The sequence below is a fragment of the Embiotoca jacksoni genome, unplaced genomic scaffold, assembly GCF_022577435.1.
Source record: "Embiotoca jacksoni isolate LCO1_2020_lvr unplaced genomic scaffold, fEmbJac1.0.p SCAF_2, whole genome shotgun sequence".
In the NCBI taxonomy this organism is placed as follows: domain Eukaryota; kingdom Metazoa; phylum Chordata; class Actinopteri; family Embiotocidae; genus Embiotoca; species Embiotoca jacksoni.
In genome coordinates, this window is record NW_027185340.1 from 15532305 (window position 1) to 15550102 (window position 17798).

Here is a 17798-nt window from a genome sequence, read left to right on the forward strand (position 1 = left end):
TTGTGCCATTTTACCTGAAGTGCCCCCCCAACCCCCCCAAAAAAACTAGCCAGTTAATGCAGCTTTAATAACACTTAAGTGTCACGTTTTGAAGGCCAGTTTTGAGAGGTTGTTGTTGTTATTTATTTTGCAGCAGCAGTGGATGTTTTTTTAAAAAAAACAAAAACAAAACTGTAGATGGATTTCCATCCCTCTGACATCACCACGTGTTTTCTGTTTGAGCTCTTAACTTGAGCTTTTTGTCTTTTTTTTTTTTTTAAATTTTATTGCGGAATTAATCGGAGCTCTTCCCCTTTAAGGACGTGACAGCAGGCAGCGGTGGAGGAGCTGGTCAGGAACCGGTCAGGAGCGGACGGCGCTGAAGGAATCTCCCAAACTTTTCCAACACCGAAGTGTTTGCTCTCTCTCTCTCTCTCTCTCTCTCTCTCTCTCTCTTCACCTCCAGTTTGCAAAACAAACGCGAAAGTTAAACTCCTCGCGCGTCCTTTACGCGCACGCGTGTGTGCGCGCGCCGAAGTGGATGCAAAGTGAGCGCTTTGGAAGAAAACAAACAAAAACAAAGAAAAAAGAAAGAAGAAGAAAAAGAAGAAGAAGAAGAAGAAGAAGAGGAAAGAGGGGGAAACTTCTGGACTTTGATGCCCTCCCTCCAAAGATCAGCTAAGGTGGCTAACGTTTAGCTAGCGCCGGATTGCTAAACTGCGACGTGAAAAGTTTTGGATCAACTTTTTTTTTAAATTTTTTTTTTATATCTCGAGGAGTAAAAAAAACAAACAAAAACAAACCGGCTGCGGGAGGAAGGCGTGCGGAGACTAAAACGGTTTTGCGGCAAACTTTAAAAAAAAAAAAAAAAAAAAAAAAGACAGCGATCATCCCCTCCGGAGGGGGGAGGAGGGGGGGGGCAGGTTACGGTATCAAGCTAATCACTTTGAGCTAGCTTAGCTCGTGACAAAGTGGTGTTTCAGCCCGACGGGGAGAGACAAACAAAAACAAACAAAACAATGACACGACGGAGACACCGAGAGCTGCTTCAACGTCTCCGTTAAGGTCTGAATAGTGTCGACGAGGAGGGGGGTGGAGGGGGGGTGGAGGGGCACGATGACCACTGCGTGAGAAGAGCACCGACTGCATCCACGAAGTAACGCGATGAACACGTGAAGGAGCTCCACTGACTTCTGGACAACTCCGACTGATGATGTAACTTTGGTTGCTGGTTGTTTTTTTTTTTTCTTTCTTTTTCTTTTTTGATCACATCCCAGTACAGTACTCTCCTCAAGTCTTCCTGCCCCCCCCCCCTCCTACGCTTTTGGAGCCTTCCTGCGTTGTTATGAGCCCCGTTCATCACCTCCGTCCAGAGGGCCCTCGTCGTCTCGGATGAAGTGGAGAGCCCCCTTCACGATGAAGGTGACTGTGACATTTGGGCAGACGGGTGTGGTTGTGCCTTGCAAGGAGGGGTGGACGGTGAGGGACCTCATCCAGCAGGCCACGCAGAGATACAGGAAACTCTTGGAGCAGGTGAGCTTATATTCCTGGGGTGAGAAATGAAACTGTATGTTTCAGATGCAGCCAAAAGGTGTATTTATTATTATTATTATGAGTACTTGTTGTACTAAGTTATTCCTCTTCGGTGCGGAAGCAACTACCGACACTGTGGCTGGTACATCACACAATGAACTCACCTTGAACATCACCTAACAATGAGTTTTTTTTTTTTTTTTTTTTTTTTTCCTCCCATATAAATGCTGCTCACTTTATTATAAAGTCTGAGTGGTAATAGTTGCAGCTGTCGGTTTTCAGTCATACCAGAAAGACTAGTGTGCTTCAGAAAATGAACAAAAAGTATTCAAACAAATGCAATTTGATCACCCTTTGAGTCTCTCTGACCTTTTGAGCCATCAGTTGGCTACATTATTCACCGGGAAGCAGTTTTGTAATAATGTGTTTAAGATTTTCATGAACTCCAGAAAAACAGAAAGAGAGGTGAGATAAGTTTTTTTTTTTTTTTTTATGAAACGGCACTTTCATAACATTTGAGGTTCTCCCTGAAGTCGTAAAAGAATAATCGAAAAGCTCTGTCATTTTTATATCATGAAAAGGACAGTGCGAGTTTCACATCCGAAGTCTTTGGAAGTTAAAGCCGTGGAGGTCCGGTTCTCCATAATGGCTCTATGAAAAATTAAAAGCAGATCTGATATGAATTGTGATGGTTCAGACAGGAGCGGGCACGAGTCATTTCCAATTTAGTTGTGAGTGTAAAATGCAAATGACTCCCGTCTTGTGATTCCTTCATGACTGCTGTTGATTCCCAGCGCTGCTCCGGGGGCAGGAGCCCCATGACCCCCATCACACAACCAAATCTTCTCAGTGACTTGCTTCATATTGGGTCCATTATTCAAAAAGCACAGCAGTCGTATGGATAGATCGCCTCGGCAGGGATTGAGAGAGAGAGAGAGATGTCGAAGGTGTGTGTGTGTGTGTGTGTGTGTGTGTGTGCGTGCGTGCGTGCGTGTGTTTTGGTTTATGCGAGACACCACTTGCAGATGCATTTCCCCCCCCATCCTACTCTTTTTTTTTTTTTTCTTTCTTGCTCCCTGCACACTTTCTCCCTTTTAATCTGTTTTCACCTATCCACATATCGCCCCTCCACCCACAGCGCTGCCGTGTGTTTTGCCCCCTTCATCTTATTTATCGCTCTTATCTTTTACACTAGTAACACCTCCTCTTCACCTTCCTCAATGCTGCGTGCATAGACAAAACACCCGCTTCCCTTTCATCTGAACTGCTCTTCCTCTTTGAACACTTCCTCCTTCCCCTCCAGTTCTTCTTTATGAGCTCTGTTCCACCCAGAAGTAGCGACACATAGGATTGCATTATCATTTTTTTTTTTTCCCGAGTCTCTCCGCTAAAAGGATGGCTCGATGCATGATGGACGGCGGGAGCAATGTGTTTAAAAAAAAAAAAAATTCCCGCAAACCCTCAACAATACTGCCTACCGTTATTGATTTAAGTGGTGCGTTAACAACAGTGAACATTTCGAAGGAACCGTTGTTCTGTTTAGTTTGTTCGCCGTGCAAACCCCCCCCCCCCCCCCGCTAGTATTGAGGTTACTTTTGCTTGATTTCATAGGTGCGGGCTAAAGACTCATGCTTCTTAGATAACACTATTGTAGGGGACTCTGTCACTGCAGGAAAGAAAAGTGTGCAAATCTATCAAAGTCAAAACGGACAATAAGGATATATTTCCTGATTTCCCTGCAAATAATGAATGCCAATTTGATTTAGAAAATGAAAAACAAAAGGTTAACGTTCACTGTGCTGCACTGCAGCATTTGAGGTGGTCGTGTTGACCGAGAGACAAAGTGAGAGCTCCGTGTGTGTTTTCCTGCAGCTTGGATGTGTGTAGTTATGCACCTCCCGGCTCTATTGATTCGGTCTGCGACTATTTAAATACTTTGTTTCCTGCATGTGTCAATGGAATTCTTCGTCAAGAAAATGCACACGGTGTGTTTTTTGGCCTGCTCTTGTCTTCTTCTGTTTTCTCTCTCTTTCCCCACGTTTGTCTGGACTTTTCCCAGCTCCCCTTTCCCTACTTTGACATTGCTATTCCTACTTTTTGATGGTTTTGGCCTTTTTCTTTTCTTCTTTGTTATATGGCATTTTAGAATTTCTGCTTTTGTTTGTGTGCAGTTTTTTTTTTTTTTTTTTCCATACTGCCCTTTCACAACCTCTGACTGCCAACTCCTGCATTTCTTTCTCCTCCCCCTCCTGTTCCTCCTCGGAGATGGTGAACTTGCTGTCTCCCTAATTGCTTCATCTCATTCTCTCTCCTTGCTTTTGTATTTATTCCGTGTGTTTTTCTCACTTTCTTCTTGTCACTCAGTCATTTTTCGGTAACACTAACTGTTGTAGCTGTATAACGGTGGTCGTTAATGTGCCTGAGGATTAGAAAGCCAGGATGTTTGTGTTGTAGAGCAGTCCAGTCCCTAATCCTTCCTCCCCGTGCTTGGCAAATCATATTTTTTTTTGAAATGGTCACAGAGACGGCTTGCTTTCTGTCGGTCTCTCTCGCCCTCTCCTCTTCCTCCATATCGTCTTCATCCTACTTAGAGAGTATGCCGCTTGTATTAAACACATTTTATTATCTTGTGTATTCCTGCATGCATCCTCTGTAGCTAGCTGGCACTGGCATTCTTCTTTATCAGCCGCTTTGTGAGGAGTTCCCACAGCGGTGCTTAGGAGGAGCTAACGCTCAGTACAAGCATTAAAGCTGTGTTTAAGGGGTCTTGAAAAGAGTTGAGAATGTCAATATAGATTGAAACAGTGGGAATACACCCCAATTGTGTTCTTTTTGGTTGGTAGTTTTTTTGTTGTTTTTTGCATCTGTCTTGATCTAAGTAATTTATTATCTTTTAATATTGAGTCCTTTTTGTAAAACAGTGTGCATAGATCAGTTACACAATCACTTACAAAGAATTTGATTGGACCTAATATAGCCAATACTTGTTTACTGACGTATGCCTGAAATCCAGTGCAACCCATGTCGATAAACTGCATGTCAAGCTGATGGTTGGAGATTTACAGGTGAAGTGAGAAGTCCAAATCAGTCAGTCAGTAATCTGTGCGTTAATTGTCCTCCTCCTCACTCAGTACATTAGGAAATGAAGTGCTCCGTGATCTGTTATTATTTGCTATTAGAACCTAGAAGCAAAAGCTGCGTGCTGACAGCTGGAGTACGATGTAGAGCTGTCACTCGAAAGGCAAAGCACAAGTTAAATGGGGAACAGAGAACGGCTGTATCAAGAAACAATTAAAAAAAAAAAACCAAAAAACCAGCACTATGCAAGGTGCTTTTATAATTTTTTTTTTTATACCTTTTTAAGAAATCGGAACAAAGAATGTAAAAAGGAAGATAGGTTAGGTAGCAGGGGAGGATGAAGAGCAGCCAGAGGAAGAGGAGGGAGTGAAGAAAGCGGGGGTTGTTTTCATGGGGAGTTGCCAGGAAGTTATCAGCTTGTTGACAGACTTCTTAATTACCTTTGGCCAAACAGACAAGCGTGTGTACATATAATAAAACTGCCTCATCGTGTGGTTGAAGTGAAGTGCGGTTACTGTTTCATTTCTCATTTATATGTACAAAGTATATTTATAAATAGTCATGTGAAAAAAAAAAAAAAAGTACATCCCACGGAAATTGTTCACTTTTTAAAGATATCTGAACAAGCAAACACTTTCAAACGCTTGAAATAGTGCCTGAGAAAAGTTATATATATACTCAACAAATGAATTAACATTTTGTAGTCATTTTTAAATGATTCAAATGAATAAAAAAAAAAATTGTAAGTACGTGCATCCCTACATTTATCACACCTTCAAATTCATGAAAGTAGAATCATGGATCAAGATTAGGTGCCAAAGATTAGAAGCTTTTTAGTGAGTGACCGGTGTAATGTGTCTCATTTGAACCTCTGACTTGTCGGGTCTGGTGTTGCCTTTGCTGCTGAAGTGTGTGGAGCTCTCTAAGGCCTTCATAAAAGAGGTTGTAGATGCCTTTGAGCAAGGGATTTGGAAGTTCTCCAAATTATTTGAAATAAATCATTCCACTGTGAAGAAAATCATTTCCAAGGAAAAAGTTTTTGCAGTCCAAAAAAAAGTGAGCATACAGACAAATAGCAGGCTTTTTGGTAAATTTGCTCTCGACAGACAAATGAAAGATAAGAGTTGATTGGTCATTGTAATGGTAGACACTGTATGTTTGACCGAAGGCAGCTTTTCAGGAGAAAAAGCTCATGGCATGGTGGTGGAAATGTTGTGGTTTTAGGGTGTCTTGACAGCTTGCAGTCGTTGAGTCAACAATGACTTCTGCATCATGTGAAAGAGGTGCTTAGAGATAATGAGAAGCCGTCTGTCTGGAAGTCAAAGCTGAACTGTTAGTGGACCTTTCAACAGGATGGTGACCCTGAGCAGACAAGTAAGAGGGTGAAATGGAAGATTATGGGGAAGCCGAGTCAAAGCTGAGATTTGAGTCCCATTGAAATGTCGAGGGGGATTTGAAACAGGCGGTGCATGCAGGAAAACCCTCAAACATTTACCAACTGGAGGACTTTTACATGAAAGAATGATGAAAAATGTCAGCAAGCCAATGTTAGAGACTGGTGGACAGTTATGCAAAAGGCCTACAAGAAGTTATTTCTACTAAAGGGGGGCAACGGGTGTACTTACTTCTTCCACACAAGAATATTACGTGTATTGATTTAAAAAAAAAAAAAAAAAAAAATAATTATTGAAAAAGCAAATTTTCCTTTTGTTGTTGTTCGAATACACCACTTTTTTTTTTTTCTTTTTTTTTTCTTTTTTCTTTCTGTTAACACCGTTTCAACGAGTATCAAATGCTTGCCTTTCCGAATGCATATATGTTTATTTGGCTCCATCTGTATTCGATAGTTCTTACCTCTGGTCCGAATGTGGCCAAGGATTGAAACCAGCTGCTTTTGTGGGCTGCTGGTGTATCTACAGTATTCATGCGTATACTTACACTTATTGATTATAAGGTGGATGCGTGTAAAATAATTCCTGCCCATGTGGGCGTAGAGTGTAGTTTCATTAGCCGGGAGAGGAATGCTGATGAGGCGTGGCCGAACGAGCTGATAAAATCGTAAAACATTCTGGCCCCGTGCCAGAGCGCAGGCAGATATTCCTGAGAGCGAGGGAGAGGCTGGGAGGAGACACGTGCCCCCTTCCTCTGAAGACAAACTGCAGGAATGTGTTGATTGAGCCTTACATCCATGCTATTCTATTCTATTCTATTCTATTCTATTCTATTCTATTCTTGTAGTTCTTAAGGTGTTCAGTCAGACCGTGTCGGAAATCAAATGTTTTTACTGTTCATTCAAATGACCGCACTGGAAGTCAGACCTTGTCCAGATTTCACAAGCATAGGATGTTAAAAAGGTGTAGAGGGGACGGGGGGCTTCTGACACCGTGTGACCATCCGAACATAAATCGATCATAAATCCGGCCCATTTTCATGATCCGTCAGAATACACTTTTACCTTTGTCGGCAAACATGGTTGATGAAACAACTTGTGCCCATCTTAAATGTAGGATGCTGTTGTTGAGGATACAAATGGTTACCATGGCATCTGAAGATGAGCTTTGTTACTTCAGGGTCACGAGACAGGTCAAGGGATCAGTGAGATTTTGTTATTTTTTATTTTTTTCCCTCAGAATTAAGTTTTGCAATAGTACTCATGAAGAATGAAGTAAACAGTTAACTTGTTAATCTAGTTAGCTGTGAGATGTTCCACTAGTGTTTTTTTTTTTTCTAGCTTTACACAACTTTTCCAGTCCTTCGTTGCTCCTGTACCAACTTTTTTGAGACGTGTTGCTGACTTCAAATTCAAAATGAGCATATATTTTTCATTAAACAATAATATTTCTCAGTTTATTGATGTTGTCTTTGGTCTATTTTCTATTAAATATGGGTTCAGCAGATATAATTTTTTTTTTTTTTTTACATTTTACACAGCATCCCAGCTTTTTCAGAAATGGGTTTGTACTCTCCTAGACCTCTCAGTTCTGGATCAGGATCTAAATATGTCAAGTAATTTGGATTTGCTTTGGGTCGTTAATGTAGTGTTCGGCCGGGAGCGTGCGGAGCGGCTGCCTTTTACATTTTGTGTATACAGTTATGTGCAGAGCATGAGTTTGCTCACAGTGAGCCTCGGACCGCTGGTTCGTGGTGTGTACCAAAGTCCACTTCTTTGCACGACCTCCAGTTTGTCAGCAACGTGCATACCAAACTCTTGTGTCAACTGGCAGCCGAGAAAAGGCTGACTGTTCGGAGATAACGGACGAGGGAGACGTGGGGAGTTCGCCACATTCCTAACAACACTGAATATTCGACACAAGTGTTTTCACTTCGGTGGGGGCTTTACTCCGACTTCTTAATCATTTCTAGATCGTGTCATGAGACTCAAATAGCCCAAATTACCCAAGATTATCTGAAATTGTATCAGGCAAAACACTGTATTAAGAGCTAATCCCCCCCCTGATTTTTGGATCAGATCAGTGTGTTTACATTTCTTATCTTTAATCTTATAATATCTGGGTGTACCTCTAGGTTATAAACTGCCAGACTTGGAGGGACAGGATTTCTGACTAACACGTTATCAGATTGTGCTCGCATCTCTTATCTCCTTAAATCTTTTGTCCTTCCAACTATAACAACAAGTCAAAGGGGGTTGTTGATGACCTAAAAAACAGCAGTGGGTCACCAAAGGAATGTGGCTGCTGGATGTTCTACAGATACCTTCTTTCACCACATTGTTTGTGTTGATTCCTGCTGCAATTGAAACGCATAATTCAGTGTGCGTCTGCAAACATCAGTTTTAAATACAGAGTGAAAATGTAGTTTTCCCTTGTGTTTCCAGAAACTTACAGGGAAATGTACTGCCGGTTGCTACTAGTTGAAGGGATAGTTGTGTTGTACACCACATATTTCAATGGTAGAATAATTCACTGTTGCAGCTAATGCAAGTATTTATTGCTGATTAGTGCAGTTCTGCATCTCAAGATTAAAACAAAAACAAAAAATGTTTATCATCAAAATTATTGATTAGTCTGTTGATTATTTTGTTGATTAATCAGTTGGTTTATAAACTGAAAAGAGCAGATTCCCAGGGTCTCAGAAAGCTTCCTTCAGTTGGTTTGTTGTAATTAGATGTATAGCCTATTAATTTTGGAGTATGCACTTCTAAAGTCGAGTATTACTTGAAACGAAAAGTACAATGTCCCGTCTACTCTGTGAATTGCGCAGGTACTGTGCATCCGTTCTACAGCTCATGTTTGTCCCAATAACTTTGCAGACTTTAATCTGGACATGGAATCCAGAGCCAGCCTGGATTTTTTTTGTTTTTTTTCTTATATGGGAGTTAAGCAGAGTGTTAGTTGAAATTAAATAGCTGACTTCAAGCAGGCTGGTACAAATGTTTCTCTTAATGTCTCTCTGTTGCCTTGTTGTCTATTAAGAATGTAAAACATGGTAGAGTTGATTGTGTCTTTGTTGAGGCATTCTCAGCCAGTTTACATGTGCACCAACTCACTGTGGTGGGGAGGAGGGTTCCAGGACTTGACATGAAACTAGGATGGAAAAAAAAAAAATTGAACCCTATTGGAAACTCATTCTCTAGCACACAGTTACACAAACACTGTACTCAGTGAAATGTTTTGTACAAAGCCAAGGGCATAACACATGCAACATCTTTGTGGCGCTGAAATCTTTCCCTAACAAGTTTAGAAACATTTCTCAAAAGTTGTCCCAGAGTTAATATGTCCCAAAACCTTGACTGATAGTGCTCAAGGCAGAGAAACACTGTGCAAGAAGAAGAAAAACAATGCAAATGTTATGTTTGAGAATCTTTCTCTGGCGTGGGTGTCAGCAATGTCAGTGTTACAATACAATTATATGAATTGCAAGGCAGGACAAATCGAGGGGCAATATAGGAGTATTGTTTCACCATTATTGCCGAAAAGCCATTTAAATTGCTTGTTTACTGGCATAATAGAAACAACTTTTTTTCTTTAATAGACCTAGGCTGTATTTAAACACATGTATGTTATTTGCTGGCACCACATGGATATGAACTGTAATGAAACTCAAGATCAAAAATTGTTAATGCGATGCTTGAGAAAACATATCTCAACATACAACAATATTTGTTGACTTATTAATTAAGGATGATGACACAGAGTATAGCAACGGCAACACTTTCTTTGCTTATAACGGTCATACTGCTTCCTGTGTTATTTCCAACTCATTCAGAAAGACTGGAGGAATAACTGACACAGACATGACCAACATACAAAGTAAGCCGGTAACTGGAATACGGTCTCGTTTGCGTGTCTCCAAGTCAGAGTCGATTGATATATTTGATAGAATGGAATAATATCCACAAGACGGACAAGTGACGAAAGTCCAGAGCGCTTTCTATGTGCATTGGCCTTTACAGTGATGTCCAGGGACACACTGCCCTGTCCCGTCTTACACTCTTCTTAATGGGAGTTTTTCAAGAGCACTGTCAAGGCACCTGACCCTGAAAGAGTGATTTAATGGAGCACCACCCTGAAATGTTTTGAGTCATACCTTTCCTTAGGCTGTGTGTGGTTTTTGTATGAGCGTGTGTGTGTGTGCGTGCGCGCGCGCGCGTTGTCTTAATATGTTGTTCAACAACCAGCTCTATGTAGTCAGCTGTCCAGTACAGTGTCGATGTCATTAATCACAGACCCAACGCAGCAGAGAGAGAGAGAGGGAGGATTGACAGGGAATGGGCCGGGCTGGACTTGCAATCTGTACAAGGCACCTGGGGAAAGATGTGGAAGATGTGGGGGGGGGGAAGAAACAAAGGAGAGGGCAAGAGATGAGAGAGAAGGTGAGCCACAAAGAGAAGGCTATATAAATGAGGAGCAGGGAGGAGGAGCCGAAGAGCAGAAGAAAAGGCCTTTATGGCTGCTGTGAGCTTTGTTCTTGAGGGACCTGTGACAAGTTTCTCTTAATCCTCTTGATACTTAATTCTTGATATATCCTTAAGGAAGTAGTGGGCTCATTTTGAAGGTTTCTTAATGTGAATGTTATGAATTGGGCCTGAGAGTATGACGACACCAAGCTACCTCACTTGGTTAGTGGTCTTTGATATTAAATTCAACATAAAATAATTAATCTTTTGTGTCCATAAATACTTATTTATGATTTTTTTTATTTTATTTATTTATTTAATAAACATTTGGCATATAATCATATCTGATATTTGTTCAGTGCACCATCTCTTGTATGGGACCATTGTAACCTGTGATATCTCTATATAAATCGGTGTCCTCTGCGTATTTTTTGTAAGATGTTATTGTTGTTTTCTACAACCGGAGATAGAGAGAAAATGTAGATATTGAACAGAAGAGACCCACGAATAAAGCCCTGAGCAACTCCACATGTTATTTTTAAATTCTCTGATGTGTAATTTCCGGTCGACACAAAGCAGTCCCTGTTCTTAAAATAGGTGTGAAACCATTTCAGCACTGTGCCAGAAAGCACCACCCAGTTCTGTAATGTTTTGTGGTGGACTGTGTCAAATGCAGCACAAAGGTCCAGTAATAATAAAACAGACTTCTTAACTCTCTGTTTTTACCGATGTCATTTGAAATCCTGATGGGGAAAACAGAAATGTGTTCAGTTGTTGGAAAAACAGCTGAACATACGCTGTAAGAAAATTGGATCCAGTTATCAGCTGTTCAACAGTCTACCCACAAACTGCTGACTTGCAGTGGTTGTGTCCTGTGTTGCAGGAAGGAGATTTCCAGGTTCGAACTCACCACGTTGAATACTGTGACGGAGGGATTCTCGACCCCGACGATATACTCAGTGACCTGGTAGAAGACAAGGACAAGGTAAGAACCTGCGGGGCAGAACTTATTGTTTTGTTTCGGCTCTCTGTAGTTAAAGAGGTTGGCGTGACGGCTTTACATCCTTTGACATAAAACGCAGCCACAGGTTCGGTCATGCCACCACAAACAGTCATGTAACATTACCTTGTAAATCATTCCCTGTGAAGTATAACCAACACGGGAGGTTCGTTTTTAGTAACTTTAAAATAAAAGGTCCTTTTTCCTGAATGACCAGCAGTAAGCAGATTACACAGATATTCATGTAACCATCCAAATACAGTATCCAAGCTATTAAAGTCAGACATCTCTATCTTTAAAATCATGTAATACTTCTTATATAAAACGTATAATCTTTTTGTTTTGTACCTTTTTAGTAGTCACGTATCATTGTGGGTGTGCAGAAAAGTATGAGTGGATATCTGTATCTTGTATTTTGGGTGATTGTGTGTGTGCGCGAGTGTGTGCGCGCGTGTGTGTGCGCGCGTGTGCATGTGCGTGTGTGCGTGTGTGTGCGTGCGCGCTGCAGTGGCCTGTAAGCCACTCCCTTTGATAGAATATTGCTTCTCGAGCAAAATTCAGAGGTAAAGGTTTTAACTTGCCTTTAGCATTAAACAGTGTCATTAGTAATTCACTTCTGGAGACCCGAGGCAAACCCAATCCATATATTCCCACTTTTTCTCATTTTTCCCCTGAGGAATGTCATTTTTTTTTTATTTAACCCCTCGGGAAAGTTTAGTTTTTTTTTCTTCCTCTCCTCTAGAATCTGGCATTATTAGAATGTGATAAATGGCCTAGATTAAGGACTTTTTGAACCATATTTTAGGACCTTAAATTAATCTTGAGCTTCCTCTTAGTGGCTCTACACATTAAAACAGTGTCAACATGTTTTAATGAGCTTCTGTCCTGTGGTGAAGTGATTTTTTTCATTTAGGTCACCACTAGAAAAAGTTGAAGAAACTGCTGGCTAGGAAACGTTATGTACAATGTGTTTCCCTGTCCTCGGCTTGTACTGTATGCCTTTAAGGATGTTTTAAATACTGCAGGATTTGTTGGAAATTCTCTGAACTAATTAAGAACAAAGTTGCTGTAGTATGCAATTCCTCTCGAGGCTGCCAGAACCTTTGGGAAGAACTGCTCGCTCTCTTTAACCGGCACTCGCGCCGCTGTTCCTCTGCTATGTCCAATTTTTTCTTTTTAAGATGTTGTGAGCAAGATGTTTCTATTATTGTGAGTCCAGCTGCAGCTAAAAAAAGAAATGTTTATCTTTATTAATAAACATTTGGAGAGTTGTTTTTTGAATGACAAGTTTAACAGAGACCTCCTGTGGAAATATGACGATTGAGAATTGTCTCTGGTGTAAAGACATATTTCCGCACCCGTTTTTTTATAGACATTTTTTAGCCTAGATTGTTCTTTATGCTCAATGAATTTTCCAGATGAGCCCTCGTGTCAAAATGGGCTGGTTACTCGACACACTAAGCCGTAGCCCAGGAGCCATATGACTCAGTGACAGGAGCCATAAAAGCGTCAGGAGACCAGCAACTGACCTAAGGGATTACTGTTGTGAGAGCCTGTTGCCATGGTTTTGGAGAGAGTCAGAGAGCAGCTCGCCGTGGTCCTGCTCTTGGCTGGTCGTCACTTGCTCTGTGCCTCTGTGATCTTGTTTGTAACGGTTTATTTATGTGGAGGTGTCACAGTCTGGAGTTCCACCTGAGATCACTCAGTCTAGCGTTGGGTGTGTATTGTGCTGGTTTTACAGCCCAAAAAAATTGTATGAAAAAAAAATATATTAAATGTTTTTGCTGTGTCAGAGTCCCCGTGCCTATTTGCAAAACTCACCGTTTTATTTGAGTATTTGAATTGGCAATGTGCATTAATTTCTGCTATCTACAATCCTACAATGCAAAGCTGCATATTTTATAGATGTCAAATCACAAGTCTATTACATCCTTGGAGTTGTGGCTCTCAGGAGGCAGTGTACATTAATACGTTGTTTTTTTTCCCTGCTGGGAACAGTGGACCAAGCTGAAAATACAACATATCACTTTATAAAGTTGTAATGAGGAATAGTTGCCTGTTGACACATCGCACAAGTCCAACTTCAATTTGCTTTCAGTTCAGGTTCGGTCTGTGTCAATTTGTACGGTTAAGATCTGTCTGAAAGACATTTCAAAGAGCTGAGGGGAACAGCCGCCTGCGACTGAAATGTTCTGCTGCCTTTTCGTTGTGAGCAGGACAGAGAAAGCACTGAGTTAACGGTTGATGCAAAAAAAAAAAAAAAAGTAGAGATGTCTGTCTCTTCGAAGTAAAATGAGTAAGTTAGCAGTTGAAGCTGGTTTCTTTTATCAATTTTGGAGTTTTAATGACTGTAAATCAATGTCTTTGGCAGCTGTTTTGCAATTTTGTTTCATCTTTGTCCTGAACGCTGACTTTCCTCACGTTTACAAGCAAAGCAGAGCGATTTTTTTTTTTTTTTTTAGCACCCTTTGAATGCGTTGAAACTGCACAAAACGTGTGTTGAAACGTTAAATGGCGCAATGATACCAAAAATAAAAGCTGCTTCCTACAAAATAGACATTTTATTAGAGATTATATAGTGCCACATATTAATTCACCCACAAGACGCATAGTAAAATAGACACACGCGCACACGCACGCACGCACACACACACACGCACACACACGCACACAAAAATAAGCTAGTCACCTTTACCCTTTCAGCGCTACGTATGAAGAGGCCAACCAGTGAGAATAATATTGACCTTCCACTAAAGAAAGCATTGCTTCTTATTGCTTTCACACATCGGTTTCATTCACTGTTTATCCTTGAGTGTAGGTGTGCATAAGAAGACGTCTGGTTTACATTATTTTCAGCTATTATGTTTCTTGGGATATAGCTTTAGGGGCCACAGAATAGGTTGGCCTGTTGTAAAATGCTGAGTTACGTGTGTGTCAGGCCTGTTTTATTCTGAGTAGAAGTCATTTGAGGCAACCAAATTGGGAATTTTGCTTTCAGGGAGTAATACAAGTCATTAAAGGTAACTAAACTATCTTATTGGCTACAATATCATTAAATAAAGTAGGAATAAAGTCATGGCAGAGAATGCAAATCAACAGAATTGCGTATTCACTTTATGAGACTAAGTGGAAGACCTGTCCTGTGTCTGTTTCTCTTTTTCACAACCATACACTGATACTAAATGATCTTAAAGTGCCAGTGTGGACACAAGTTAATTTCGGGTTTCAGGCATGGTCTGACATTTGTGCTATAATGTCAGACTATGCCTGAAACCCGAAAAAAATACATTAAATCTATATCTTTCTATATATATGTTTTTATTATCCCCAGTTGTTTAACATGCATGTCAGGGTTCAACGTAAAAATTTTTTCCCACTTGTCCGCTTGGTCAGTAGGTCAGAGTTTTCTCTTCAAAGTAACTGTGCCAACAAAACGTTTTGCCCTTAACTCACAGTCACCTACACAAGTTAGTTTTGTCTGTCTTAGCTCCCTCAGACAGCTCAGCAGCCGGCTGCTGCCATTTAAACACAATGAAGTGTGGTGGTGGGGTGTGTGCAGATGTATAATTTTCTTTGGGGGTGGGTTTGAGGAATATTAGAGGGCCAACTGGCCCTAGACTTTGACTGGCCCGAGCCATCGGTACCATTGGTTATATCGGACCCTGCATGCACATATAAATGTAAATACTTGCTCTTAGTACTTCAAAGGGGTATAAAAGTCATTAAATCTTCTGCCCGTCAATAGCAGATGTTATTTCTTTGTCATTTTATCTTCAGTTGCATCGGCGTGTGAAATCTTAAAAAAAAAAAAAAAAAAAAGCTACAGTGTTTGTAGCTCTGTGTGTGTGTGTGTGTGTGTGTGTGTGTGTGTGTGTGTGTGTGTGTGTGTGTGTGTGTATATATGTGTGTGTGGATCTGATAGTCCTTGAGAAGGGTAGAGGGACCATAAAACTTCTCTTTCTTTGAGACCTGGTACATCAACCATTAGCCCAATTGTGAATTAAATTTGATGAGGCTATGGCCTCATTGGTAAATTGCAGTACACCGACACGTATATCAGTCTACACTGACAGTCAACATATATTAACAGAGCACCCTTTACTACGCTTACTATACTGTATGTACGCGTGGAGCTGAATTATCAGCTTGCAGTGATAAATGACTTATGTTATAGCTTTTGCAGTTTTACTGTTCCAGCTGGTCGATGTAGTAAATATTCTCCTTTCTGTTTTTGATAGGGTAAAAGAGTGTATGTTCATGATTGGGGGGGTTGAATTGTGATCCGTTATAAAAGATAAAATAATAACCATTAATGTATGTGTGTGTTTGAGGGTTTGGGTTGCGGTCAGAACAGGGGAAGGCTTTCTCTGATCTCAAATTGTATTTGTCAGTAAAGCTCAATGTAGACTGTGTGCGTGTGTGCGTGATCAAGTGTTTGTAACATTAACGTCCCACAACAAACATTAACATCATACAAAGCAACAGTGTTTCTCCCCCCCGTCTCTCCCTCACTACCTAACCTTTTAAACAAACCCTGCTCCCTGTAAGTCGGTTTCGGCAACACCTACTAGATGACGAAAATACATTAGGAATTACACTTGCAGCAACGTAGAAAATGCTGATGGGAACCCATATTTTCTGCTTACTGTTCATTTTCTTTGGCATAAAGCTGCGAGTGGGCTTGAAAAACAACGTGTGAGGGAGACATTAGACTAATGGAGAAAAAGGGTGGAAGTGGGAGGGTGTTGGCTGGTGGTCTCAAAGTAAACCTGTAAACATTACACAGAAAGTTACCTCACATTAATGCTCACCTACTGTTACCTGGTATATATGTATGATTTTCTTTGGGGTTTGAGGAATATTAAAGGGCCAGCTGCTAACCTAGATTTTCTTCCATCCTTTCAGCCAAGTTAAGTTACGTTAAACACGTCCCAGACGAGTTATCTGTCCTACATACACAAAGGTTGTAATACAGAGTTTAAATTAATATTTGTCCTCTCGTCAAAGAAGAGGTAATATATTGTAAATGTGCTTCCCAAAATGTCTTCACACATGCTGTGTTGCCAGGCTTTTGTATGGCAGGGCAAAGATAGACATATATAGCAGCTGTGTGCAGGAGCGGAACATTTATGATTCAATATGTACTTTGGGTTACAGGTTCACGATTCAGTGGGTTTTTGATGAGATAACATTTTTTTTTTAAATTTAATTACATTTTTTTTATAACTCTTGTTGGCCATAAGTCTTACAGTACGAGTTAAGGCACCCAAATGCTGGCATATCTCCGATAAGAACAAAAATAAATCATGAACACTAATGTTGTACCCCTCTAGGTCTTAAGACCTGTATGCTCTTGATTAAGACGAACATACAACACATCGTTTTTAAAACAAATCTACAGCCAATAAGCAAATTGGGGCTTTGTCAAAATTTCCCTGGTGAAACTGAAGCTCCAGAATTTCTATTGTGGGAGTGCAAGTACCCAGACAGTAACAGACCTCTGACAGTCAACACAGCTTGTAACTGAATGTCACGTACCGAACAGTTTGGGGGTAGTACATGTACCCTTACACCCCTAAAATACAGAGAAGGCCTAGTCCTGCACAGTGCATCTTCGATTTGATTTGCACATGTTGTTGTTGTTTTGCGATCTGTCAGGAAATCGCATGCCGATCCACGGTAAAATGTATGCAGCGTGCGTTGGAATGAGAACGTTGGATCCAGCCAGTAAAGCGCGACCACGTTCAGAAGAAACACCATCATCTTCAGTCGAACTCAACCGACCCCAGCAACAGTTACAGGCAGTAGCTGTTAGCATTAACTTGGGCAGTGGGGGGGAAATAGATAGAGCCCATCCAGCAGCAGTGCTTCCTTTGACCTGGGACTCATTGTGTTTGTTGACAAGGCAGCCCACTCAGCCCAACTAATTAGCATACTGAGATCTGATTACAGGGCGGGCAGAATCTAGATGACGAGAATGCATTTTAATGCCAGGTGTAAATGCAGCTGCTGATGGATCAGACGTCAGCATCCAGATAATGTATCCAGATACAGATCACTTGTTTAACACCAGATGTAAATGAGGCCTAAAGAGCAAACACTGGGACCACGTGTATTCACAGCTGCTACAAAAATATCACCTCAAACACTCCAAAAATCAAGAGCGCCGTCTTTCTTGGGTATTACTTGAGTATATTCGAGCTGTGTTTTTTTTTTTTGAAACGGTGTTTTTGACCTTTGTCTTCAGCAGACCTCATATCTTCTGTTTTCTTTGTGGTTATGAAGCTAAAGCGCCGCAGTCTGAGTCTGCCTACAGTAAAACACTCATCTGGGATTAAGAGACATTTTTTC

The 17798-nt window shown here is 40.9% G+C and overlaps 1 protein-coding gene across 1 annotated transcript in view; it reads left to right on the forward strand.

The window, feature by feature from the left end:
• Positions 1 to 315: 315 nt before the first annotated feature.
• Positions 316 to 17798, forward strand: part of pard3bb (par-3 family cell polarity regulator beta b) — a 198047-nt gene continuing 180564 nt past the window's right edge. Inside the window, exons 1-2 of the mRNA XM_069154755.1 lie at positions 316 to 1512; positions 11331 to 11432. Of these exons, the coding sequence (XP_069010856.1) occupies positions 1372 to 1512; positions 11331 to 11432 (243 nt within the window). The 5' untranslated portion in view covers positions 316 to 1371. The remainder of the gene's footprint in view (positions 1513 to 11330; positions 11433 to 17798) is intronic.